The following is a 25614-nucleotide window of genomic DNA, read 5'->3' as shown; positions in this document are numbered from 1 at the left end:
TTGGTGTAATCTGTCAAGTAATAACTTGTTAACAAGAACATATTAACATCCAAACACACACCACCAAAGCCAGGCTCCTCTGAGTGCTGATGGGACCACAGCTCCTTGCTTTACTTCTCTTCTCACCAATATACAGGTAAAGTATCCGTCTGAAGAGGATCAACAATCCAGCAGCATCTGAAAGACCTATTTGCCATTATTTTACATAGCCTCTTCAACCCATCAGTTCTATGCAGTGGTTTGGGGACCTTACCAGCTTTAAGGCAGTATTTTGTTTCCTGTTCATAAGCATTTAACTCATGCTTGCAATAAATGTTCCTCATTTATCAGTTTGCTGGGGTTTTCTGTGTGCACATCAAACACGCATAGTCCTTGTCTCTTCACCAGTCTCAAGAAAATCAGGCTGATCCGCCAAAGCTTGTTAATTCTGAGGGAATCTGAGCATATTTTTGGAACTCTACAATTCTGTATTGTCAGGTCTCAGTGGCCATCAACATCTTTATCACCAGCAACCCTTCTGCAGTCCCATCTCCTACCTTAAGGCCTGAGGCTGCACTAAAATCGCAACAGTCCAGAAGCAGTGGGTGTAGCATCAAGCCTTGCTTTCAAACTGAAGTTTTCCAAGGCCTCATTATCCAGTTGTGGCCTGTTTAAATGGCCTTTCTTGACACCGTAAGAATTGATAAGACACAGCAGAACAGGCTGACCAAAACTGTGCATTAGGATGAAGGGAACCATCTGGCTAGGAACAGCAATGCTGAACTCTGCCCAGCTCATACAAATGTATAAAGTCACACCATGTATGTTTAATACACTAGCAAAATATTTATTTTATAATGATAAAACAGAAGTGAAGGATTTCTTTTTGGTGTGCACCAGTAATTGTAGTAAAAGAATAAGGGGATTAATGGACTCTTTATACATTTCAATGACAAAGATTCATAAAGGTTAGCATCAAATTCAACTGTTCTCCATTTACAAGCATAAAACTTACCATAATACCCCCCAAACACATATATAAAGAATTATAGTTTTAAAATCTATAAAAAGTAAAAAATATACAGTCAGAAGATCTAACTCTTATTCAAATCTTTAATATAAAATTGTAAACATTTATTTACACAAAGGAAATGTGTATAACAAAATTTTGAGCACCCTTTTCAACTGAATTGTGGTTTTTGGAAGGCAGTGGATGTTGCACAGTGACACTCTCGCCTTTCCTACCCAGCCAAAACCGCAGTTCATAAATAAAGCCATGGGCGGCTGGCTAGGTACAGTTCAGGGGAGATATGTTTTATTGCTCTGAAGCTGCAGCAAATGGAAAGCCCAAGTGCATATATAGACAGCTACATGTTCAAGGGCACAAAGGCAAAGCCCAGCCCTACCTATGCACCTATGTACATCTAAACCATATGTTCATTTCCATTGAACTGTTTCCACTTTGTTCCAGTGACACCGTCTTTCCAATGGTCTGATCACATTATGTGGACAGGGACCAGCCACAGAAGGGATGGCTGCTTTTCCTAGCAGGTTAAATGCTGTTTGGATCCTGTTCACATACGAAGACCAATGGGCATTATAAGCCAGTTTGCCTAGAATTACACTTAATTTTACTTCAACAGTACCATGAAAAGGCCCTGTCATTGAACCTAGATACTTTCCTGAACAAACCCGGTGGTCAAGCAGGGCAATATCCACCTTAGCTTCCAGAAACAGTGGAGGAAAGAGCACACCTGCATTTTCCTGGACATTTAGCTGGATTGCTTTTTTTGGTAGTAATAATGCAAACAGCAGATGCTCTTTAACTCCAATTAAGAAAATCACAACTGGATGGATTGTATTTTGACTTACTCAGAACAAAGCCTGTGTGCAAAATCTACTGGAAAACGTAGCAGATTTCACCACAACCTAAACAGGGAAGAAACAAGAGCTGAATCCTACTACCCTGTAATTTCTCTCAAGTGTTTGTAAGGGGGAGAAAAAAATAGTGACACTGAAGGATGTCACCTGAAATTCTGAGGTCCCAAGCACCCCCAACAGGAAGGGAAGGCACACTGGTGCAAAGTTAACCCTTAGAAATAGAAATACAGCAAACACTCCTTCCCCTGCCATTGCTAGTTTATATCTATATTCTTCTAATGACACTTACCTTGGACCAGGTTTTGGTTTAACTGAAACAGTAAACCAAACTCACTAGCTCTTTTCTTACATTGCCAGTATAAGAAAAGTTAGCATCAGTTATTTGCATCTCAACTACTTATTCTAGAAAATACCAGAAGTGTCATCAACTAACATCTTCGCCTTCCCATCCAAAGACAATCTTTACGTTATCAAAAGCTCTATGAGGGATTAAGTCTGCTTCAGTGAAGTTTCATCCACTATTCAACGGTGGGACCCACTGATCAATGCACATCTTTCACCCAGTTCAACATGATACAACATCAAATCTGTTCAACAGAGCGTAATTCATCCACACTAGCTAAGTGTGCTGGACAAACCATGTTCCATGCATATTTGGAAAGGGTTAAAGTATTAGTGTTAAAAAAGCAGTTTTTAAAAGTGCAAATTGTCTCAAAAGGAGCTGCAGATACAGTAAAATATTTTCCTTCTTTGAAATCAATGTTATCTTTCACTTCCCTTCACCCACTCTGGAAAAAACCCTCTCACACATCTCTGCAGTGCAGAAAACTCCTGAAGAAGCCAGTCTGTGTTGAAGGAAATTGCTTTTAAATCACAATGCTGGGCTTGGTTAGAAAGTTTAAGAGTGGATTTTGAAAGGGAAGAGGTATTTGTGCATTTAAAACAAAAGCTTTCAACTTTATTTTCATTTTAAAATAAAGGTTAAGGCAAGGTGGTTTGTTGGTGGATAAGGGATTTTTTTGGTAGAAATTAAGGACTTTGGAACACTGACTGTTCCCACTGTAGTTTTTGTCCTTTCTGGGACTAACCCCAACTTATGGATAAGAGGTCTCCTCAGGCTGAGCTGAAGAACCAGCTTCAAGGGATATTAAAGAAGTAAATCCACCAGTCTATAGAAAGATTATCAAACTCATAACCCAGTCATTACAAAAACAAAAAGGTATATAAAGGGGGAGACCTCCAGACTGGAGCAACCCTGATACAAGTATCCTCCCAGGCTGCCTGTGCTATTATTGCTGATAAGGACTTCCCACCTCTCAGCCAAATTCCTTTTTTCCTCATTTCTGTCCTGAAGTGACAAAAGTCTTGTGCTCATTGCTAACCTTGGGGAATGAACTGATCTCTAAAGTTAGTTTTACTTTTTACAACAAAGAAAACTAGATAAGCTGTCATGAAGCAAAGCCTTCATTTAAATACAACTACCTTTGGAAATAAGTTATGAAGAAACAGGTGCAAAGTAAATGGCTTTACAATTCATGTTAAACCTACTATAGTTTAAAAGTTCTCCCATAAGAAATTCCCCCCTTTAAACACAGCAAGGTATAAGCCAAGAACTGTGCCTCTCTACAACAGAGTGCAAACTGCAGCTTAAAAGACTACAATCTATTAAGATGACTACCTAGACTAACTGGCCAGGTTTTAATACTTTCTTTCATCTATTACCAGCATCTAGCAATATTTACTGTGAAATATCACTTGCTTATTGAGAGTACAGGCACATGCTTCGGCAATGGGGAAAAGAAACATCTCAAAACATTCTGCAAGAATACTCAGGTGCATATAGCCTCTTCTCAAATACAAAGTCAGAAATTTGATGGACAGTACTACAATAGCATGTCAAGCTATGAACAAATAATTATTGCAAGTACTAGCTGCAGGAGACTAAGTCCTAAACACAATTTGTGCAACTATTTGCTTTCTTTCTGCACTATTTCTTGCGGAATTTTGTTTTTTATTTTTAAATAATTAAAACAGTTTCATTTTAGAACACTGCAAGTGAGATTTCTGAAAGGCTGGCGAGGACACGCATGGGATTTTTTGACCTGTTCAAGTGTGCAACTCCTTAGAGACACCAAGACAAAGCAAACTGCTCCTGCGGACCTGCTTGGTGCACCATCACCACCTATCAACGCTCATTGAGAAGCAGCTCCAGTCCCTTTCCCAACCATTTACCTCTAATGCCTGCAAGTCTCCTCAATGCCACAGGTTTTTTGGTCCAAGTGTTGTTTATATTTCACGAAATAATTAAAAAAAAGTAGAACCCCCACCCTCAGCCCCATTTTAATGAGTCCCTAACAACTCATCCAGATCATTCATCCACTCCTCTGAAGTCCTGTTTTTCAGCAATGAGTCTATCAAATCTGTGTCACCAGTTAAATTCTGAAGTCCATTATTGCCTGACTGACCGCTGTAGGCAAAAGGCAGCTCTTGACTGGTTGTCCTCACAGGGTACCCTTGACTACAGTGCAGATTACCTCTGTTGGGCATTTGCTGATTTGGATTCTGGTTGAAAGCATTCAGATCTGGAACAGTCTGGTTGATGCCAGGCAAGACTTGCTGTGAGGGTACCTGCTGTTGTGTAGGTGGGTTTGTCCGCTGCTGCGCACCTAAAGATGACGACAACATCTGCCCAGAGACGGCAGCATTCATAGAGGTCATTGGTCTGCTGGTGCTTAGGCTTACCTGAGGCATTCCTTGGGCAAACTGTTGATTGGCCATCTTTAGATGAGTTTGCTGCATGTGGAAAGATGGGCTGGTAGTAAACGGTCCTAAGCCACTGTTTGCTTGTGTCTGGTTGTTAATATTAGGGATACCTTGGTGCTGCCAAGATGGATTTTGAGCCCCCATAGCAGCTGGCACTCTTGCCATCTGTGGCTTAGATAAGGTTGGATTCAGAGCACCTTTATTGTGCTGCTGAGAAATACTCGAGTTTGCTAAGGTATTTTGCCCATATCCAGCAGGAACAGCAGCACCCTGGCCCAAGCTGCCTTGTCTCTGCATCGGTGGCTGTCCGTTGGCACTTTGAGCTGTATGCTGGGGAACCATCTGTGTCATACCAGAAGCCAAATTGTATAATCCCCCTCGCTGAATGTTTTGCATATTGGTATACTGAGTCACACCCCGATCCTGCTGACTGGAGCTCGACTGGAGTGGAGGAACAGAATTGTGTCCAGGTCCCATCTGAATCATATTCTGGGTCTGAGGAAACATCCGTGGACTACTGGAGCTGGACTGTCCCAAATTACTGACCGCAGGCATGGCTGAAGATGACCCTGAAATATAAAGTAATATTTTGTACATTAAATACTTCGGTTCAACCAAGCTTGTGAACACCATAATCCAGAACAGAGGTACAGCTGCATTTGTACAAGCCAACCAATGCAACCAATACACAGACAGCAGTACTTTAATTAAAGAGTGTCAACTATTGCTCCAGTTAGCACCTCCACCTTGATCACAAACACAGATATGCCAATGTCCCAAAAAATCTGAATACCACTTCTAAGAGTTCAGCATCATCAATTAAAAAAAAATAAAAATTAGACTTTAAAGGCAGGACTCTGATATTTCTTTGTGAACAAAGGAACACACAGACTCTGAAGTGCATGCTAGGCTGTTAAAAAACTTCCACTTACTGCACACACATTGGCAGTTATTCAGTGCACACACTGTTTATCTCTTATTGCACAACTGTAGGGTTTCCACTCCTGTCTTCTCCCAATTCCAGACGTATCTTTTATTTCATATGACTATCAGAAATTTTTGGTAAAGTATCATTTGGATTTCCACAATGAAATATTTGTTATGTTAACAGCATTGCTGATAACCAAGCAAGATGATTTGCAAAAATAAGTCTTCTCAGCAAAAAAAAGGGAAAAAAAAGGTTCTTTGTTCTCATAAACAAGTAAAAACATCTCTCCCTATAAAGAAACAACCCCCTACTTAAAGCAAAAAAAGAACAGAGAAGCACTGTGAAGTGTAATGCATATAATCCCCCATACACTTCTTACAGTCAACCAAGGGAAATTTACCTACACCAATACTTTCCCTACTTTCAAACCAAAAAGCAGCAGATATTTTTCATATTTCAAGATAGCTGAGGAATACCATCATTATTATTATTATCAGGAATAATACCATCATTATTATTTTATCCAGATATAATTATTCAAATATACTAAAATACAATTCAAATTCTATTGAATTGTCAGCAAAGCATACTATAAAAACACCAATGTTATGAGGGGGTTGGATGGGTGGGAGAAGAGCCTTACTAGAAAGCTTCAGTGAAGAGGTAGGATTTAAGATGCCAAAAATAGTTATCATCATCAGAACAAGGGAAAAATAGATTTGATAATGCTGATGTTCATTATAGCAAAACATACTCTATTTCTACTGCATTTCTGTAGAAAAATAGCAGGAGAAACAAAATGCAATATCTGAAGGATGCTACATCTGAAGGATGCTGACACACAAGCCTTTTGTACTGGTATCAAGTTGTTTCAGCTAAGTAACAAAACCCAGTCATAGCTCTGCACGGACACTGGATAGTCAGAACTCTATCAGAAAGAGGGTATCATGTTTCTATTTGTATCTTTTTCCTTTCCTATTTATTTCTGTGGTAACAGAGAGAGTAAGGAAACAAAATGTAGGGAATGAGTACTTTTTTGTACTCTAGGTTTATGAAAAAAGACAAGTGGCTTCTTGGTGTCCTGTTAGTAAGGATTTTTCAGGTAAGCAGATGAGTTTTTACTGTTTTATACATTTATGAAGCTATTCCAGCTTAAGCATTAAACAGTATTTTATTTATCAGCATTAACACTGAAGGCATACCAAGCTGCTTCTCCTACAAAAGAAAAAAACATGCAGGACACTAACTTGTAATGAAAAGAATTCGAGTTGTATTCCCTTCTAAAGGTTAACAGGGGTAAAAATATAAGACAATGTTAAACTCATCCTAGAAGATGAGAGAAATAATATATCCCTTATTTTTCTTTTAACGAGGGCTTGTGATAAATACAAGCTTCAGGGGGAAAAAAGAATCCTAATATATGAAAGTCAGAAGAATTTACAACCTATAAAAGCAAATACCAGTATAAAAAGGCTTTCAGAACAATGAAGGTCTTAAGAATTTTACCCACTTCCAAAGCAATGCTAAGAATCAGAAGCTTAAGTTGTCCCAGATATCTGGGACAGGGGAAGCTGTTACTTTGCAACAGAACCCCACAGTGACATGGGAAGGTGCTGTAATAAATTTATTAAAAGCTATCCAACCCAGGGAATCTGAAAACACCTTGGTTTTTACTCCTGATATTTCTAATGCCATTCTTTCCATTGCCATGTTTACTCACCTGTGAACTGTCCAACCGGTTGCTGGTACGGGTTCTGTGGCTGATCCTGATACTGGGGAGGTGGTCGAGTCAGATGCCGCTGCAGCTGCTGCTCCTGCTGCTGCCTCTGCTTCTCCTAAGAAAGGTCCAATGCAAGACAATTAGATAATAAGTCAAGCTTTTTCCAAGGGTGGCCACCTTAGATAAAAACAAGCTATGTGCATGCTTCCATGCGGAGATGGTACTTGAAGGGGCTTCTGTAAGTGACTTAGAGTCACTTCAAACCTTGGTTCTCGAGGCTCAAACACAGCCAGCTTCATCTGATGAGTGACAAGATTAGGAACTCAGACAACAGGACAACACAACAGCATGCATTACAGGAGTTATTGCAATGCATGTCTGAAGCCTTTAAAATACAGAAAAACCTGAGATTAAAAAAATATTTTAACCAGTAACAATCAACAGGCATTTTTAGCAATACTCTAAAGCCACTAACAGGTACAAAAAGAGCTGACGAGTGTGTATAAAAGAAATCTACACATCCTTTTTAGCTCTTTACGCCAGATCAATTTATTTTAGACCTCTCTTTAGAAATCAAATAGAAGTTAAAAATATCATTAGAAAAGTAAAAACTAAACATTTAACTATTTTCTAGCCCTTATTTTCAAAAATTGGAAAGAAATACAAGCCTAAATTCTTCTATAGCACAGGTTTTTCTAAAAGATTATGGAAAACTGCAGCACTAAAGTTTATAACAGAAGCAATAACAAGTTTTGCAATCATTGTTCAAAACCATTTTCTTAATGCACCAAACAATTGAAAGAAACCCTACTAATGGTTCAAAATAACCCTGCCTCTTTAAAAGCACATTCAACCTGTACCTACTTGATGCTAAAACCATTTGTGAAATAAAACAAGCTAATTTTCTGTTAGGAAATTTCTGGGGAAAATGAAACTTAAAGCCTTGAGGGGAACATCAACAGTGCCTGTACATCCACTAATGGTATACTCAGAGATCTTGACAGTGTAAGCAGCCACAGGCTGCTTTTACAATACAAAACGTAACAGACAAAGTATTTCTGGCTCTTCAACTAAATTCAGAGATAACTAAGGAGGGGTATACTGGACAACTATCTACCTCTGCAAATCTACACATAGCACAGAAGGGGACAGAAAGTCCCTTCCAAGAGCACTGGTGTAAAGACACAAGCAATAAGCCTTTAAAGAAGAGATGAGTGCAACGTAACAAACAGGCAAATAGATATTACTGCTATCCTTCTGAAACATCTACAACTAAGAAGCTGTTGAGACATGCAGAGGAATGAAGAGGGCAGGCTGCTTGACAGAAAGGACCTGCTGCCTGCCAGACCAGTCAAACCTGAAAGAACCTGACCACAGAAGCCAAGAGATGCCATAGCTCTGAGAAAACCAAGAGCTGCAGAACCTGGCTCAGAAAAAACAAAGGAAAAATAGTAAAAATGCTAAAAAATGCAGGATACCAAACGCAAAGACAGCTTTAGAGTGGCAGGGAATGCCACTGAAACTACCTGAAATGGTAATTCTCCCGCAAAATAGATGCCAAATGATTCAAGGATCTTTTGTAAAACTACATCCAGTATCATGTGTATCCAAAGAAATAAATATCAAACTAGAATGCTATCAAGAGCTAGCCTAACTGGGCAGCAAAAGGCCAAGAAATGTGGCAAATTCAGTTTAAGCCTGTTCAGCTCTAAAGCAAAGCTGCTCCTTACTTGGATCAGAGTCCCAGTATCACTATACAAAGATGCAACCTGTAAAAGTCAGAGTCACCACAACTAGGACATGAATAAAATATTTTCACAACACTAATATTTACTACAATGACAAGCACTGGGTAAAGCAGAAGAAAACAGGATGAAAAATTTATATATTCATATATTTGAAACACTGTGTTTGGGAAATACTACTCACCCCCCTGTGAATATACCACCTCACTGTTCAGAGGTCTGATGGCCATTGGGCCTATTAGCTAGCTAAGAAAATCTATTGGGACACAGCTTTAAGAGCTCTAAATCACCAGTAACCAGCGGAGCAAAAGTACAAGCAGGATGCCAACACCCCACATTTCCTTTCTCCCTACCTTCTTTCAAAGAGTACCTATTTGTTAACATTTTGAGAGAGTAACAAACAAATGGCAAAAACTACAAGTCATCAAAACCTGAATTATTTACTAAAAAGTATTACATTTATTTATGTAAGTTTATAGATCACAGAACTCACACAGAAGATATTTTTTTACTGAGGCTCTGGGCACTTTTTGTCCTTCAGTCTTTGATAGTGTATTTCCACTGTGATATTCCCTTAGCCAAATAGTTTTTACCCAAATATCAAAAATGTACCTTTACCAACATTCATACAATTTTCCTTAAAACACTGTCAACCACATTATTATCTACACTGGCTCCAGAACGTAAGGGGTGTTTTTATCACTTAAATCTAGTACTCAATTTTAAGAGAAGTCTCCAGGTGATCAAAAAAGCCATTTGCTTGGACTTGGCATAGCTCCACTGATGCAACAAATGGTAAGGTTCTCCCTGGGTCCCAAACCTTTGAACATTCATTTTCCCCTTCCCCCACACCAGACATTTCTCTGGATGTACAGTGCCAGTGCCTGGAACATGCCTGCACAGACTTTAAAAAGTGCAGAAAAGCACTGATGACAGGAACCTTTGGGCCGACTCCCAACTGAAAGACTTACAAAATGTTTAAAGCTTAGAAATGTTCACACAAGGAGCATGTTGCCCTGAGAGAGGCTAAAGCAGCTTCCTGCACTCTGATGGACAGCAGTGCTAAATTCTTTTGGCAGAGGAAGATACAAGTTGGATGCAGATGTCCAATTATTTTCCTCAAATAAACAAGTCAAAGATGTTTTCAAATTTGAAGCATGAACTGCTGTGGATCTCACAGGGAAACAGGCAGAAGGCACAATGAGCTTGCAGAATCTCTTGCTCATTGCTTCCACTTTTAAATCTCTACAAAACACATCAACAGTATCTCAACTGTATCTTTTTTTTTCTGCTCTTATTCCATTTGCCTTTCTTGTTTCACAAATTACACCACTGCTTGTATGATACATACTCAATTCTACCTATTTTATTCTTATTACTTACCACAGTGCCTTGTAACAACAGCAAAAATAAGTCTTTGCAAGCAAGTGCTACATTTTGGGTTATTACAGACACATAAAATAGCAATTATACTTAAGATACCAAAGTGTCCTGCAGTTTATATCTCCTATTTGTAACACGATAAGTGTCAAACAAAATCTCAAATGTTGTTTCATCCACCAAAACAAATCAATGAAAAGGAAAACAGACTGCTGCTCCCCTCACCTGCTCAGCCAGAAGATGTTGCTGTCTCTGCTCCATTAGGAACTGCTGCTTCTGTTGCTCCATGAGCAAGTGCTTTTGTTGCTGCTCTCTCTGCTTCTGCTGGTCCATCAGCATTCGGTGCTGCTTCATCACTGCTGCTTGCTGCTGATTGCTGAGATAAGGTGGGTTGCTGTGGTTACCTGCCATGGAGACGTTGGGAGCCTGGGCACCCACACCAGTGCCTGGGACAGAAACAGGAACACGAGGAACGCTAGGAGAAGGGGTCTGATCCTGCAGAACATAGGAAAAGTGACATGAGCTACAGAAAGAAGTGAGCCATTCAGAATTGAATGTAGTAACTACACAGTTACACAGGGAAGGAAAGGCACTATCATGGTGGTGACCATGATTTGTGATCACCATGATAAAGAAGAAAGACCTTGTAAATAAAGTCTACATAGGAAGGGAAATCCTAACACATCTCAGAAAAACAGAAATTGCCCATTATTCCTCATTCGTACTTTTACACTATTTAATAAAACATTAGATCAGTTCCTTATATTTTCCCATCTTTATACAAAGCTGCTTCACCTGTGAAGCATCTAATAGAAAAGGCAAAGTGTGATACAATTTCCACTTCAGCTAACTAAAGACAGCTGAAACCCCACCTTTAACATGCCAGACACAGAAATGATGGTTCAGAGTTAAGTTCAGAAACTCCACAATATTTAGGAATAGAGGCTTTGACTTCAGTCTCAAAGTACTTGCCAAAGTTCAGCTCAAACAGGTGAGCATAGCTCTGTGGGCTTCTGCTTAGCCAGGAAACGGCACCCATTACAAAGCACACCAGCTTCAGTTTATTTTGACAGCACCTTTTCAAACACTACATTTTAAATTTGCATTATACAAAACTTTTATTTAAATCCTGCCTCTTCTGTCAACATTTACATCAGTGTCTCCCATCCTAAAGTTGATTGTTTTGGTATATACTCTATGCAGGTGAAGGGGAAGAAGGCTATCACTGATCAAAATGAGCCTTAATGTATTTTAATAGCATCCAACCATCACCATATTACAGAGAAAAGTACTTCTAGAGATAAACCTGTTATTAATTTTTCGTAAGTCTGCTTTTCTGCAGATTGGAACTTAGGATAAGCAAAATAATATGGACCAATTATAATTCAAGATCCGATACTGTCATCTTTGTACCATCAAATCCATCTGAATTTTTTCTCCTTTTTAAGCACAGTTCAACCTCATCTCCAATTACACAAATACTACTTTCAAGCTAATGGGCTGACTGCAGTTTCATTAGAAATCATGAGCCAAACAGAGGTAATGTTGTGCTAAGTTGCTCTACACGCAGGTTTTGAAGGAATTCTCCAGAAGCATTCATCAGTATTTCTGTTAATTCAGTACAAGCAGGGCAGTGTAGATGCAGGGTGACCCTCATGGCTTTCAACGAAGGAGAGATGTGACATTCACAATCATCCCATCCCTACCCTTCCCCTTCTTCCATCAAAACGTTTCTACATTGTTACTTCTGAAGCTTTTGAAGAGATTAATCTTTTAGTGCCTTATGAAGCACACACTGATCTCAGATTGTTATTTGTCCATCAGTGTGGTCTTTATCACAGGCTAATCAGATCTTCTTCAGACAGCTTTTGTTTTGTTGAGGGAATGTATGACTAGAGTTGGATCTCCAACAGCTTTTGATAGAGAAGCTTTAATCCTTATAACAAAGACTTTTTTTTCTCAACAAGCCCTCTAGTATGTGCACTGTAGGCACATGTTACAAAATCCCAACTCTGTACTTCCATTCACTTCATTCATTTTCACCTGCTACACACCTGCAGTAACAGTTCTATAGAAAGCACCATCTGTGATTTTCCTTTACAGGTAAACCTGAAGCATATTGCTTCAAGCAGACAAATATTTCTATCATTCATTTTTAAAGGCATATTCCTCTCCTACTCTGCGCTTCCCCAATCCCCAGAGACTTAACCAATAACAAATCCTTAGATGTGAAAAGCCCCAAGGAACACCCAAGAAATCAGGAATGCAGCCCCACTTCCATCTCTCTTCAAAAAAGAAGCAACTGAAGGCATGTCTTTTTATAGTAAGCCAACTCTGACACAAGTAGGGACTAAAACCAAGGTAAAGAAATCAAAGCTTCTTTGAGAACACTGCTTAACACTACAGTCTTATGAGAGTTATTTTAGGCAAATGTTTACAAAGCATCTATTTATCTTTGTAAGTAGAAGCTTCTATGAAATGCGACATAATCTGTCACCCACAAAGTATATTAAGCTGGAAATCACACATTACCACATGACCTAGAACTATTAAAAACTGTCCCCAGTGCAAAACAGAGTTCTTGATTCTTGTCTCATCTTATTGCATATTGTAATTTTCTTATTTTAAATCATGTAGCAAATGTTTCGAAACAATACCGAGTAATCTGCACTCCAGCCTTACCTACCCAACATGTTCTTACAAGACCTTAAATCTGCTCCTAAACAAAGGTAACAAAACCCAGAACATTCACCTGACTGTGCGGCAGTCTGTAGGCAATGTTTCCAGGCTTGGGTTTCAACAGGATCATCCCATTTTGGTCATCACTCACATGAGACAGAGGTGGCTGCTGCCGCTGTTGTATGTATGCCAACATTGGTGTCTTGTTCTGACCAGGTACTGTCACCCCCTGTTCACATTCTGCTTTGTAATGTGAAAGAGGTTTGGTGTTCCCATAGTCTAGCATAGAGCCTTGACTATTCACAGCATTCTGGTTCAAGCTGTTTTGCTGATGACCCAAAATGTTCACATGGTAATTGCCTCCAGCTCTAGGTGAGCTTTTATTTCCCATATTAGGCATCATGAGTTTCTGATTGTTGAAGTCAGGCTGGAAAACTGATGGGCTGGTGGGATTTTCCATGGTATATGGGACAGGCAGTGGACTATGGGAAGGCCCAGACTGTTGCCACGTGGACATCTGATTTGTTTGGTGGACTTGTGAAGCTTGTTGCTGGTTCTGCAACATCTGGTCTCTCTTCTGCTTGGCAGCAATCTGCTGAAGTTGATGAGCAGAAGACATTTCTTTGGCACTTCCTGCACCTTTCCCAGGTAACAACACATTGGGGAGAGGCCTCTGGACGTTCTGAGAGTGGTTTGATGCCTGCATCATGGGTTGATTAGGATTTTCAGTCATTGACTGACTGGAAGGCTGAAACATAGCCTGAGAACTACCAACTGCCGGAGAAGCGGCACTTACAGGTACAGAAGCAGCACCAATAAATGCTGGACCTGAAGAAGTGGATCGAACCTGGGGAGATCCCATCTGTTCTTGTTCAAAGGGTGCTGGGGAAAACTCAGTCTTTATGTTAATATCTTGTGGCAATGGAGTCTGTGCAGCTGAATTTGAAGAATCTGCATCTTTTTTTTCTTCAAAATCTTCGTTAAAGAGATCCTTCATGTCTTCATCGGGCACTGATCTATTAAGCTCCTCAATAAGTTCCTTCCATTCTTGCTCGTTAAGATTAAGATCAGGCATCAAGTTATTCTGAGATATAGACCCTCCTGCCCCAGCAATCATACATGGAAGATCATCTACGGGCTCCTGCTTCAGCTCTTTGTTCAGACTCAGAGGAAATGAGTCATCAGCATCACCACCTCCGTTCATCTGTAGGCTGGAATCTGGAAGACACTTCTTGCTGATGCCATCTAACCCCATGGGATGCTTTCCGTTAAGTTGTAAGGTGTCTCCACCACCAGATTTCTTGTCAAGATGATGGAGTGGAGACACAGGGGGCATTCCATTGGAAGAACCACCCACTCCACCAAGGCCATCATCACGGCGTAGTTTCTTGGACACAGAAAATACATCACCATAGCCATTCTGCTGGTCTCCATTCTGAGGGGAAGCAGCGCTATCGAGCTTTCTTTTCACAGTCTCATGGAGCTGCTGAAAAAGAAAGGAAGGATTTAGTTATTAAGTTTTACATTTCATACATCAGGACTTTTATTTCTTACCAGAACATTGTCTAGCCCTGAATAAAATATTTTAGGAAAAAAAAGGTTAAAAAAAAGTTCTATCTTTATTCTGGTAAGATTTGTTTTACAAGTCATCACATGAGATGACTTCCTTACTATCAGCTCTTACGATAAACTCTCAGAAACATATACTATATCAGAGTCTACTCCTTCCAAAAGCTGCCATATACTTTAACAACAATAGAAAGTTGAGAAATGGTTGTGAACTGGAATAGATGAAGATTTTTCCTATTTAAAACTAAGAAAATACTGAAGAATGTTAAGATTCAAATTTTAGATGAGAATAAATAATGTATAACTCTTCTGTAAGACACCTTCACAAAGTATTGAAATATTTAGAGACAAAGAGAACCACTTCCCTTGTGATTACAATTTATAGAACTTCATACATAATTTTTGTACACAATGACACTTTTGGCACTAAAGCAAACCCAGTTTGTGACTAAGTGATCACTGTTCCACACCGATGTAAAATGCACTTCAAAGTTCAGTCAATTCTACACATCTGAATTAAGTTTATTCCTTCCCTCCTTTCTCCTAGAGTATTTGTCAGCTGCTCCTCTCTGCACTGTGACCACCCCAGCCCCAACCAGCTCAACAGTTGGCTTCTCAGAGATGGTGAATGCTCATATTCTTTTTCTTGCAGTGCCACCTAGAAGCAACCAGAGGGTACAGCAACAGTTTTACAACCAGAGTTTAAGAGCCTTTGTTCAACTTCTCTTTCCTGGCAGCATTCTCTCGAATATGAAGTTCTTTCCATTGACCTCAAAAACATCTGAAAACAGAATTCATGCACACATCAAAGATCACTATAAACTTTTCCTCCCCTCAGGTGCATTCTGTAAGAAAAGCTGCTCTTTGTTTGTGCTGGAACACTACACCAACGCAGACAAACCTGTAGGGCAGAGACACTGCTCCAACAGAGCAGAGCACGTAAAGAAGGAAAGCTCCCATCAGCTCTCCTGACCTGCACAAGATGCCTTTGAACATCTCAGCAGGACACAGGAGGAGAATCCTCACAAAAAGCCACCCATCTGAAGGGCGGTTCACTGAACAACAGCTCTCTCAGATGGGAGAAAAGCAGCTCATTAAACAAACCTCAAGACAAGTATGCTTATGTTAATATTACTTGCAGTCTCCACAACGCAGTCCACTAACCCCTGGGGAAAACTGTCCCATCCAAGAAAAAACAGGGGAAACCTCAAGATCTCAGCACTCAAGGAAGAGGTTGTATGTAGAGCCAGTATAAATCTGAGGAATTTCACAGCACTTGCCTGGGCAGCAGCATTCTCTGATTTCAGGACAGAGGGACTGGTTCATGGTTAATTGCTGTGATCTTTTCTTTTTTAAAGAGTCTACACTCAGCTGATCTTCAGAAAAAAAGCCACCATTATTTGTTTAATGCTTGCATAGGTAGCAGCAACATCTTATTTATATCTGAGGGGTAGACTGCAGCTTCCCAGGAGACCTGATCTTCTAGATGGTTCACGGAAATAGCAGCAGCAACAGACCTAGTAGGACGAGGTGAGGTGTACATTTGGAGAGGAGGCTGGAACTTGAAATCTCTCAATCTGAACATTAGCTCCACAGCTTGGAGGAGCCGATTTAGAGTTAATTTTTCAAATATTGACTTGAAAAAATAATGGAAATTTACTTTTTGTAAGGAGGCAAAACAAGAGAAAGCAAGGAAGCCTCAACTCAATCACAACATTTGTCTTTCAGCAAGTTTCTCAGTGTTTACTTAATACTCCAACCGGGAAAACCAAAGCTCAAGGTGGATGAGTAACTTGCCCAAGGTCATATGAGTCAATCACTCAACATTTGGGAATGGATCCTCCTTAATTCTAAATCATTAGGGAGAAACATACATCCTGAAAACTGACATACAAATAACAACTTCATTTTGGTCACTGAATATATTCTTCTCTTGTTGAAGCAAATTTCTGTATTAAAACAGAATATATGCCCACTGGGGTCACTGCTGTAACGGTAATTCATACAAACAAGGCAGCTAGGACTTTGGTAGCATTATAGTTATAAGTGCACACAGCTCTTCATAGGCTGCACAGCCTACCTGGGTTGTGCTGGACAAATGTTCAGAAGCTTATCTGTCCTAAGGTCTTTGCCACTGTACTGCACCATTAGTAACAGCTAACCAGTCTATGATTAAATCATCCAAACTTACAAGTTATACTTACTGTAGCCTGGAAAAACATAAACCCCCTAATATCCATCACAGCATCCTCCTGTCAACAAAAACACACAGGGATTTTGATATCTAAATGGGTTTTAACAGTCACAACACATAGATACCCGATTCTTGGAGACATCTTCACTTCAGTTGCTCTAGAGAAAGTCCTCCTTTCACCTAAAACTATATTCATTTGTCAAAGAAAAAGAGATTAAAGAAAAAATAACTTAAATGAAGTCTCTACAAAGTAAAATTTTGGGGTGACTGACTCCAGCCTTGCCTCTCCTCAGGTAAATCTAAGATAATGTGAAAGATACCCTACCTTACACAACAGCCAATGGACATGCAGGAAGGAAGAAAATCTGCTTATCCTCTATCCATATCAGAAAAGATTGAACCCAGTTCATAACCAGGACACTGCACTTCTGAGCTACAGAAGTTATTCACCAACTGCACTTGCATCCTAGTTCTCTTCTCACAGTAAAAAGAGTCAAAAGCAATAATGCAACTTTCTCTTGTGAAGTTCCTTTCTTACACAGTACCTCAGCTCTCAATTTCCTAACAGAAAAAGAAATACTAAATTCAGTTCTTCCACAATTTGGCTGTGTCTATCCAAATAATCTAGTGTTGGGGAAAAAAACAAGGGGCATGTGAGACACAAGTCAGACTGCAGCTATCTACATATCAAGCTGCTCCAACAGAGTTCTCAAGGCAAGAAAAACCTGTTCTCTTCTGCCAAAATGCAAGGAGAAAACAAGAAAGCAGAACCACCAACAAAGTAAAGCACAGCCTGCTACTCACTGGAAAATCCTTTCAATTTTATTGTCCACTATCATTCCACAAGGAACAGTGGCCCACTGGCATACTGTCCCCAGTTTCCTTAGCAGAATCAATCCATTGGATTTGTAACATGAGCCAATTCTTTTCATTGTCACAATTTCACAGAAAAAGGTGAACCTCCATGGTCTTTGCTATTTAGCTTTGCTTAAAATTATCACCACAGGAATATTTATCTGATGTGCTTAAAACAACATAGGAGCAGTGCAAAGAAAGGGATGTAAGCAAGCCTCAGTCCTTTGGCCCAGAACAGGACAGTTTCTCAAGGAACCACTGAAGGGCCACAGGCTCCACCTCCTCCAGACCACATCATCAGAGTTGCATTTTATTCATGTGAGCAAACAGTCCTCAACATGGTAATGAACACACTTACTGGGCAGGAGCACACGTAAGTCAGCCCATAACTGCGGGCTGCTCACATGAGGAACACAAAGTGATAAATCCCAGGTGTAACCATCACAACAAAAGAGGTGTCCAACACCCTCTGCCTCTGACCACTTAATTCACAGCACATACACTTACATATACACTTTCTTTGGCTAGGACACAGGACCACAGCACTGAAGATGAACAGATGCCCAGCCAAATGACAAGGCTTCCATCAGGAAATGGACAGCACACAGATAGTTTTGATAAGCTGTATTCAATCTCTATCTTAAACCCACCAGTTTTACCATTGTGGTGGCTCAGCCACACTGAGGTCTAACAGCAGAGGAATGACAGCTTCCAAAAGCTGTCTGCAAACTACCATGGAAGCCCAACATGAAGAAACTGGAAAAGCTTTCAAAGTTCATCTTGGTGGGAAAAGGGCACCAATCAGAACAGTGCACAAAGTTGTTCTGTGTTTTGTTGCTGTTCATTTTTCCAGGAATCAAAACATCAGTGTGAAACAATACCTGAAACTAAGTTTTAGATAATGCTTTGAAACCAATGACATTTCAATGGGTTGGAACTCAACAAGCACAAAAGTTTAGTTCACATTGTTCACTTGGAAACAAGAACTTCACAATGCAGAATATCTTTAAGCTGAGGACAGTCAACTAAACTTCTTTTGTAAAACCTCAGTGATTTGTTATACTTGGAGGCCTGTAACTGAACCCAGTGAATTGTTCAAGGCCAGGTTGGACTGAACTTTGAAGCAACCTGGTCTAGTGGAAGGTGTCCCTGCCCACAGCAGGGGGGTTGGAATGAGATGAGCTTTAAGATCCCTTCCAACCCAAACCAGTCTGGGATTCTATGATACATATGTATAAAAATGGAAACTGTATAGAAGTTTGGGGTTTTTTTTCTGAAAAATAATACTTAGTGGATATGGCAGAAACACAACTTTTTTAAAATCTGGTTCTTACACTGCACCTTTCAGGCTCCATATAATGCTCTTCTTTAGTTTTATTTGAAGCATCTATTGCAGAGATTAAAATATTCTTACAGGACTCAACAGAGCTTTGATTTTTTGCATTTCACTTGGAAGAAGCTTTCCATTTCAGTCTCAGAATTATGTCTACAAGGATTTGTCATGAAACACCAACTAGAGAAATACAATGCTGGTCATTTTCAAAGAAGAAACACTGTATTATTCTAGAAACAGAATAACAATCTGTTCCAATGTGTCTCCTAACTGGATAGCAGCATTCTCACCTACAAGGGAAAACCAAAACATATTATACCTGGTTTTCTGTCATGGAAGTGGCAGCATTGCAACACAGATAAGCTCCCATGAACCAGAGCTTACAGTAGGTCCACTACAGACACAGATTCTCCTTTCCTGCCTGGCAAAGGACAGAGACAACAAAGTTCACAACCTCTTAAGCTGGAACAACAATGCAAGTGTGAGAAATCGTAGTGTATGGAAAGAAAACAACATCTGGACTCCAACATAGTGAAAACCCCCCCTTTACTGTGCATCTGCCCACAGCTTCCAAAGCCTCACTCCCCCTGCAAGACAAGTGTTTTATTACCCAATGTGTTCCTGCATTCCACTGTGTTGTCAGAACCAAACTGCTGGACTAATTTTAATTCTGACTTTTACTTTAATTCCAGAAGACTTTTATATTTGGGCGACTGCCTGCTGGAGTGAAGAAGGGCTGTGGATATGCAGGTCTATAAATATCCCGAGCCTGCATTAGTCACAAGGGGCAGCTTCTGCTACAGGAATTGTTCTGCTGAATCAAAAAACACTGCTGTGCCTTCAGCTGCAGTGCCGGCTCTACCACCTCACTTGAACTTCACCAGCAGCAGCACATCAGTTACTCCCACCTCCTTACAATTTAGGAAGCATCTCTGCATATCTAACTCATCTAGTAAGGGAAATGTTTCAGACATACAACAATACCTCACACAGAATTAAAAGGAGACAAAGAAAAACCTGTCTGAGTTGTTGGGCAACAAACTATCAGACTTGTCAGCAAAAACAAACAATGGTGGCAAGACTACACTGCACTAGAGTTATGTATAAATAACATGGAAATAATTTGCTATTTTTGTGGTAAAACATAATTTCACAACTTAACACCCCTACACCACAGCTTACACAGAACCAAGATCTTCTGAATTGTTAGTGTTCCAGCGTAAGCTTCGTCAGGGGAATGCTATTCATGCTTGTCAGTGCAATCCAGGCAATCTGTTCCCTTTAATTTATCACTTTAGGTTTTTTTTGACCAAGAAACATCACACTGCTGTCCTCATACTGAAACTTCTTCTTAAACTTCTTTTATTTGGTGCTTCTGCTTAAATTAGAACTTACCTATTATTAATGTAAAAACTACCACTGCTTCCAAATAGAATCCCAGAGTGGTTTGGGTTGAAGGGACCATAAAGCTCATCCAGCTCCAACCCCTGCCATGGGCAGGGACACCTTCCTCTAGAATAGGTTGCTCCAAGCCCCATCCCACCTGGCCTTGGGCACTGCAAATGATGGGGCAACCAGAGCTTCTCTGGGCAACCTGTGCCAGTGCCTCAGCACCCTTAAAGAAATACAAATGCTGGCCTGCTCTTCAGCTTTACTGCAATCATTCCCAAGACAGGCCACCAACTAGACCTCCTCTGCCCATTCCAGAAACAGTGTTTGTGGGTTTGTGGCACCCCTAGACCAAGCAAGCCATGTGCACAACAACTGCTCCCAAGTGGGGAAACAACCTGTAAGAGACAGGCAGCAGGTCTCCTTACAAGAGACCACATCATAAAACAAGGAGTGGAGATGAAAATCCAGATCTTGCCGTTCTCCTTATTCACATGTCAAAGGAACACTCTTCAGCTCAGTGATACACTATGTTATAGTCTATCAGAGAAACATAAGGAAGCCAGCTTTTTACTGCTGAGAACTTAAACAGCATTATTAGAATGAACTTTCTCAAATCAGAACCTGGCAAAGAGGAAAAAGTGTTCTAAGGGACAGGTCCTCTCTCTTCCCAACTTCCCTGTTTCTCAAAAATGCAAGATTATCACAACAGACAATACATCATCCAAACATTAAGTATCTTCTACTTTGAACAGTCTTAATAATGCAGTCTTAAACAACAGAAATTAAGTAAATTTTAACATTTGAATTTCCCATTAAAAATTGTTTTGAAATTTAAGAAGTTTTGCATCTCTGTCCTCAAATGAAGGACAGGCCTATGCGGTGCACAAGTCATCCAAAGTATTCCTGTGTCAATACTGTATTATCTTAGTTTCTATGGCTCAAATTTTAGAGCTGCTTAGTAAGAAAACAAAGGAGGAATCTACCCCTTACTTGTACTTATAAGCAAGATCCATTCAGCTTCAGGATCTAAACAGATAAAAGACTAATTGAAGAAAAAATATCTGATTCTGGCCACATGAAAAATCACATAGGACATTAAGACGGAAGTGGCAGCGCCATCCTCCTCCCCATGGCTATTCTGAATGTTACAGATGCTCTGATGTACAGCATCTGGGAATACACACACTGCCCATGCTTGTGGCAGTGCAGCCTCATGCCCTTCTATGAGCCCTCTGATGCTAGATCACAAATGCTTTACCTTCATATGAGTTGTCATCTCTTTCAAGGATCAAAATAAATGCTTCATTAACTTTCAATGCAAAGTACCAGTTTCCAAGAGAAGATTTATATGCAGCTCCATGGGAAACTCTGGGCAGTAACAGCAATGATAACTGATATAATGCATGTTTCACTAATACAGCAGCATTCTTTTGAAAGGAATGTATCCAGGATATTTAAAACCAGGTAATTTTGGTGTCCATCCAAACTTTATGGAATACTGTAAACCAAGCCCATCTTTCCTGTAGAAAGCATATGCTTGGTCTTCATAACAGCTAGATTGCTAGATGATATATGTATGATATATGTAGATATGCTAGATGATTGCTAGAGATATATGTAGCTCTCTAGGTTGGTATTTTATTGGCAGCAGAACTTTGTTGTTGATGGGTTTGGGTTTTTAAAACTTGAATTACTAAGCAAACCAACTTTATACCCTAGTACTGAGGTGATGAATCAGCAGCTGCAATTAAGCTTATAGTCATGTATCCTGGGAAGGAAACAGCAGGCCAGCACTAGGAAGAGTCATTCATACACTAAAACCCTCTTCTGTTGTGTAAATTGGCCACTGGCAGCAGCTTCCTCTACAAGAAGGGCTTCCCCAGATGTGCAGTGGATTTCAGAACCTCACTGCTGCTGAGAGTCCTCATTATAATGGATGCTAAAGAGATCAAATCCACATCCAAGGCAATTCAAAAGAAACACCACCAATGAATTAAAAACATCTTTCTTTTAGGAGATCAATATGAAGATGTGTGTTAGCAATTTAAGCAACTGGATTTCATATGCTAAAGAAGTCTGTGTGTAACAATAATAAGCACTGTTAATGGATAGAGCCCAATATACAGAAAGCTTTAGAGTCCAGACAAGAAATACATGAAATCCCACCAAGTCTTTAGATAATAAAATACAGGCTTGAGTCAATTCTGTTCTGACACAAATTTACATTCAAGATCAGTCTACTAAACAATGGCTACCCAGGAAGTTTTACAGAATCACACGGTTCTCTCTCTTCCTCAAGTACCCTTCTTTAAGAACCATCTCAAGTGCTCTAACTGTGTCATAAGCATCTCAGTCTTCAGAAGGCAGCAGCTCCCAGGTTCTCCTATGTGTGTTAACAAGAACAGCGACAATTCAGCTGAATAACATTTTCAGTTCAGCCTGCAGATACTACAAGCTGCACACATGCTGCCAAATGCTACTTAAAGTTACATCAACACGCCCATGTTTCAGTATTTCACATCACATCCAGTCATACCCAAGTACAGAGTAAGCTGTAAACTTAACTCACCGAGGTTCAAGAGAGCAGAGAATCACACCCCCCTTCCCTCCTAATCTGATCAAACACACAGACCATCTTATAAATATGATTTAAGCTACACATCGATCAGGAAATGTCTCAGGTCAATTCAGTATCCCCTTTTACAGACACTCAGAACAGTACTGTATCATTTGCACATAGGCCACCATTTAGAAATAACTGGGTTTAAGAAAGACAGGTATTAAGGCAGGTGGCCTATAAAGGTTATCCTACTAACCTACATAACATGACACGTTAGTACACAGCAGTATACTTAGGGGCTCAGAAGAAGTTAAGCAATAGCTATCTTGATATACAAACAGGGCTGTATGAATATATCCCGACAACCAGAAATGCTAGAGAAGCCAGAGAAACATTAAGATTTTGAGCTAAGCCAGTTTTTGATGGGTGGAGTGGGATTCCCACAGCGTTCACACCCACGGGAGCAAGTGGCAAATAAGCAGCTGTCTTTCCACTGAAATTCTTTCCAATATGTACCAGAATTAATAGACACGTTGTCTTAAAAGTTCCCCCTCAGTAGCAAGCACATCCTTATCAAGTGACTCCACCAAACCCTCACCGCCCAAATTAAGACATAAGCAAGAAAACATTCAAAGCCACCGCGGTATTAAGGCTCCTCTGACAGTTTCTGCAGGGATGTTTCTAGAGGGCCAGCACCATTCACAGCACAGTCGTTCGGAGGACCATAACCACCACGGAATGCTATCCCCTACTCCTACCACATCAGGCAGCAGTTTTTACTTGCTCCTCCAAAGCGCAAAGGTGACAAGAGAAAGAATAACCCAGCCCTTATCAGCTGCGAAGCTGTAACCGAGCAGATAGGAGCACTCACTCCACAAAGCAACACCAGCCTCAGTCCTCCCACCGTAACCATCACACCAACCCCAAGAGCTCCATCTCCTTCCTCCAGCCGGTACCAGCTCCGGAGGTCACTGTGCCAGCCGGGTGCAACCACCCCGGCCCCCGACCGGGAACGAGAACGAGCACGGCCCGGCGCCTTACCGCGATCAACGTGCTGCTGCGGCCGTGCTGCTCGCCGCTCGCTGCCTCAGCGTCCAGGCCGTTGGCTCCGGTCCTGTCGGCGCTCCCCGCGACGGCAGCGGCCGGCGGAGGTGGTGCGGGCGGCGGTGGCGCCGGAGGCGGCTGCCTGTGCTTGCCGGCTCGCTTGGCCTTGGCCTGCAGGCAGCGCTGGTGCAGGGCGAAGGTTTGCTGGCGCTCCAGCTCCAGGCGCTCCGGGGACACGGCCTGGTAGCGGGACTCGCAGGCGCTGTGGTGCCGCCGGCAGAGCTCAATGCGCCGGCGGAGCCGCTCCATCACCGCGCTGTGCCGCGGTACCACGAACTCCGCCATGGGGCAGGGAGGCAACACCATGGACCGGAGACCGATGGGGGCGGCCGCCGCCGTTCACCGGCTCTTCACACCGGACCCCGCCATGGCGGGGGCTCCCCGCTCCGGGCCTTCCCCGGGCTCCCCCGCTCTTCCCCCTGCCGCGGGCCTTCCCTGGGCTGCCCGCCGGGTTCGCCCCCGCCCCGGTTCCTCCCCTCCCGGCCCGGCGCGGTGCCCGCTCCGCTCCCTCCCGCCCCACTTCCTCCTTCTCCCCCGAGGCCGGTGCCGCTTCGCTTCTCCCCACCCCCCCACCTCTCCCTCAGCCCTGACCCGACGGCTGCTCCCCACCCGCCGCAGGGCCCGGCCGGAGCCCGCCGCGCTGCCCCGCTGCCCGGCGGCCGCCGCTCTCAGGCACGGGCCGGCCCGAAGCCCCGGCTCCCCATTGTTATCCGCGCCGCCGCCATCTTGAAATTGTTTTTCCCCTCAAGAGCCGAGTTGAGAATAAATAGGCGGAGCTTCCTGGGTGGCGGGTGACGTCACGGCACGTAGCGCGTCACGCGCCGTGATGGAAACCCCTCCCAGCCAATGGGAAGCGCGAGTTTGCGCAGCGGAGGCGTGGGTGGGCAGCGCTGAGAGCTGGAGGCGGCCTCCGGCCCGTTTAAAAGGCACTGGCACGAGAGGGGCGGGGCATAGGGAGCACAGCCAATCAGGTGTGGCGAGGGGCGGAGCCATGAATGAGTGGCAGTGGAGGAGGGCAGGAGCCGCACGCGGCAGGGAGGGTGTCCCTGCTCCCGGAGTCATCCGGGAGCAAGAATGAGGACTGGGGCAGGATCGCTAACGGGATAAAGCAAGCCAAAGCGGGTGAATTTCGCTACCGATTACCCTTTTTATATATATATGTATATAGAATGTATTTTTTTTCCACCTACGTTGCACCTTTTTTGAAATGGAGAGGACATTCCTGGAAGTGAAATACCAGTCCTTGCTCAGCAACACTAGAAACAACCCCATACTCAAAAGAAATCTAACCAAAAACCCCTTTCTGACACTATGAGGCTAGAATGGTATTATTTGGAGAACAGTCTGGGATGGGGAGGTAAGTGCAGTTCAAGCTGAACACTATTAAGGAAGGAGTGAAACAACCCACCACAAGGTACACTCTAATAGCAACAATCTCTCCTCAAGCGGAGGAGTCAATCACACAAAGAGACATAGCCAATACATCCTACAGGCCACACCCCACGAGTTGCTGCAGCAGCTTAGTTGGTTAG

General features: G+C 41.8%; 1 protein-coding gene across 2 annotated transcripts; it reads right to left on the bottom strand.

Annotated features, from left to right (window-relative positions):
• Positions 1–801: 801 nt before the first annotated feature.
• Positions 802–24459, bottom strand: MAML1 (mastermind like transcriptional coactivator 1). Of its 2 annotated transcripts, none has more exons than XM_034066832.1 (5): positions 24020–24388; positions 13149–14561; positions 10622–10891; positions 7272–7386; positions 802–5192 (listed from the first exon to the last, which is right to left on the bottom strand). In XM_034066832.1, the coding sequence occupies exons 1-5, from the start codon at positions 24386–24388 to the stop codon at positions 4201–4203; spliced, it is 3159 nt and encodes a 1052-aa protein (XP_033922723.1). In that variant the 3' UTR covers positions 802–4200. The 2 variants fall into 2 exon arrangements, with proteins under 2 accessions (XP_033922723.1, XP_033922724.1); XM_034066833.1 differs by having other exon boundaries at positions 4201–5192; positions 13149–14558; positions 24020–24459.
• Positions 24460–25614: the final 1155 nt, after the last annotated feature.

This window comes from Melopsittacus undulatus, chromosome 10 (genome assembly GCF_012275295.1).
Source record: "Melopsittacus undulatus isolate bMelUnd1 chromosome 10, bMelUnd1.mat.Z, whole genome shotgun sequence".
In the NCBI taxonomy this organism is placed as follows: Eukaryota; Metazoa; Chordata; class Aves; order Psittaciformes; family Psittaculidae; genus Melopsittacus; species Melopsittacus undulatus.
The sequence above is the reverse complement of the archived record's forward strand: the minus strand, read 5'-3'. Positions and strand labels throughout refer to the sequence as shown.

Coding starts and splice junctions, on each gene's coding strand:
- MAML1 (XM_034066832.1), bottom strand. CDS start 24,388: ATGGTGTTGCCTCCCTGCCCCATGGCGGAGTTCGTGGTACCGCGGCAC. Junction 14,562..24,019: donor GCAGCAGCACGTTGATCGCG/GTAAGGCGCCGG, acceptor TTTCTTTTTCAG/CAGCTCCATGAGACTGTGAA. Junction 10,892..13,148: donor ACAGACTGCCGCACAGTCAG/GTGAATGTTCTG, acceptor TATGTTCTGCAG/GATCAGACCCCTTCTCCTAG.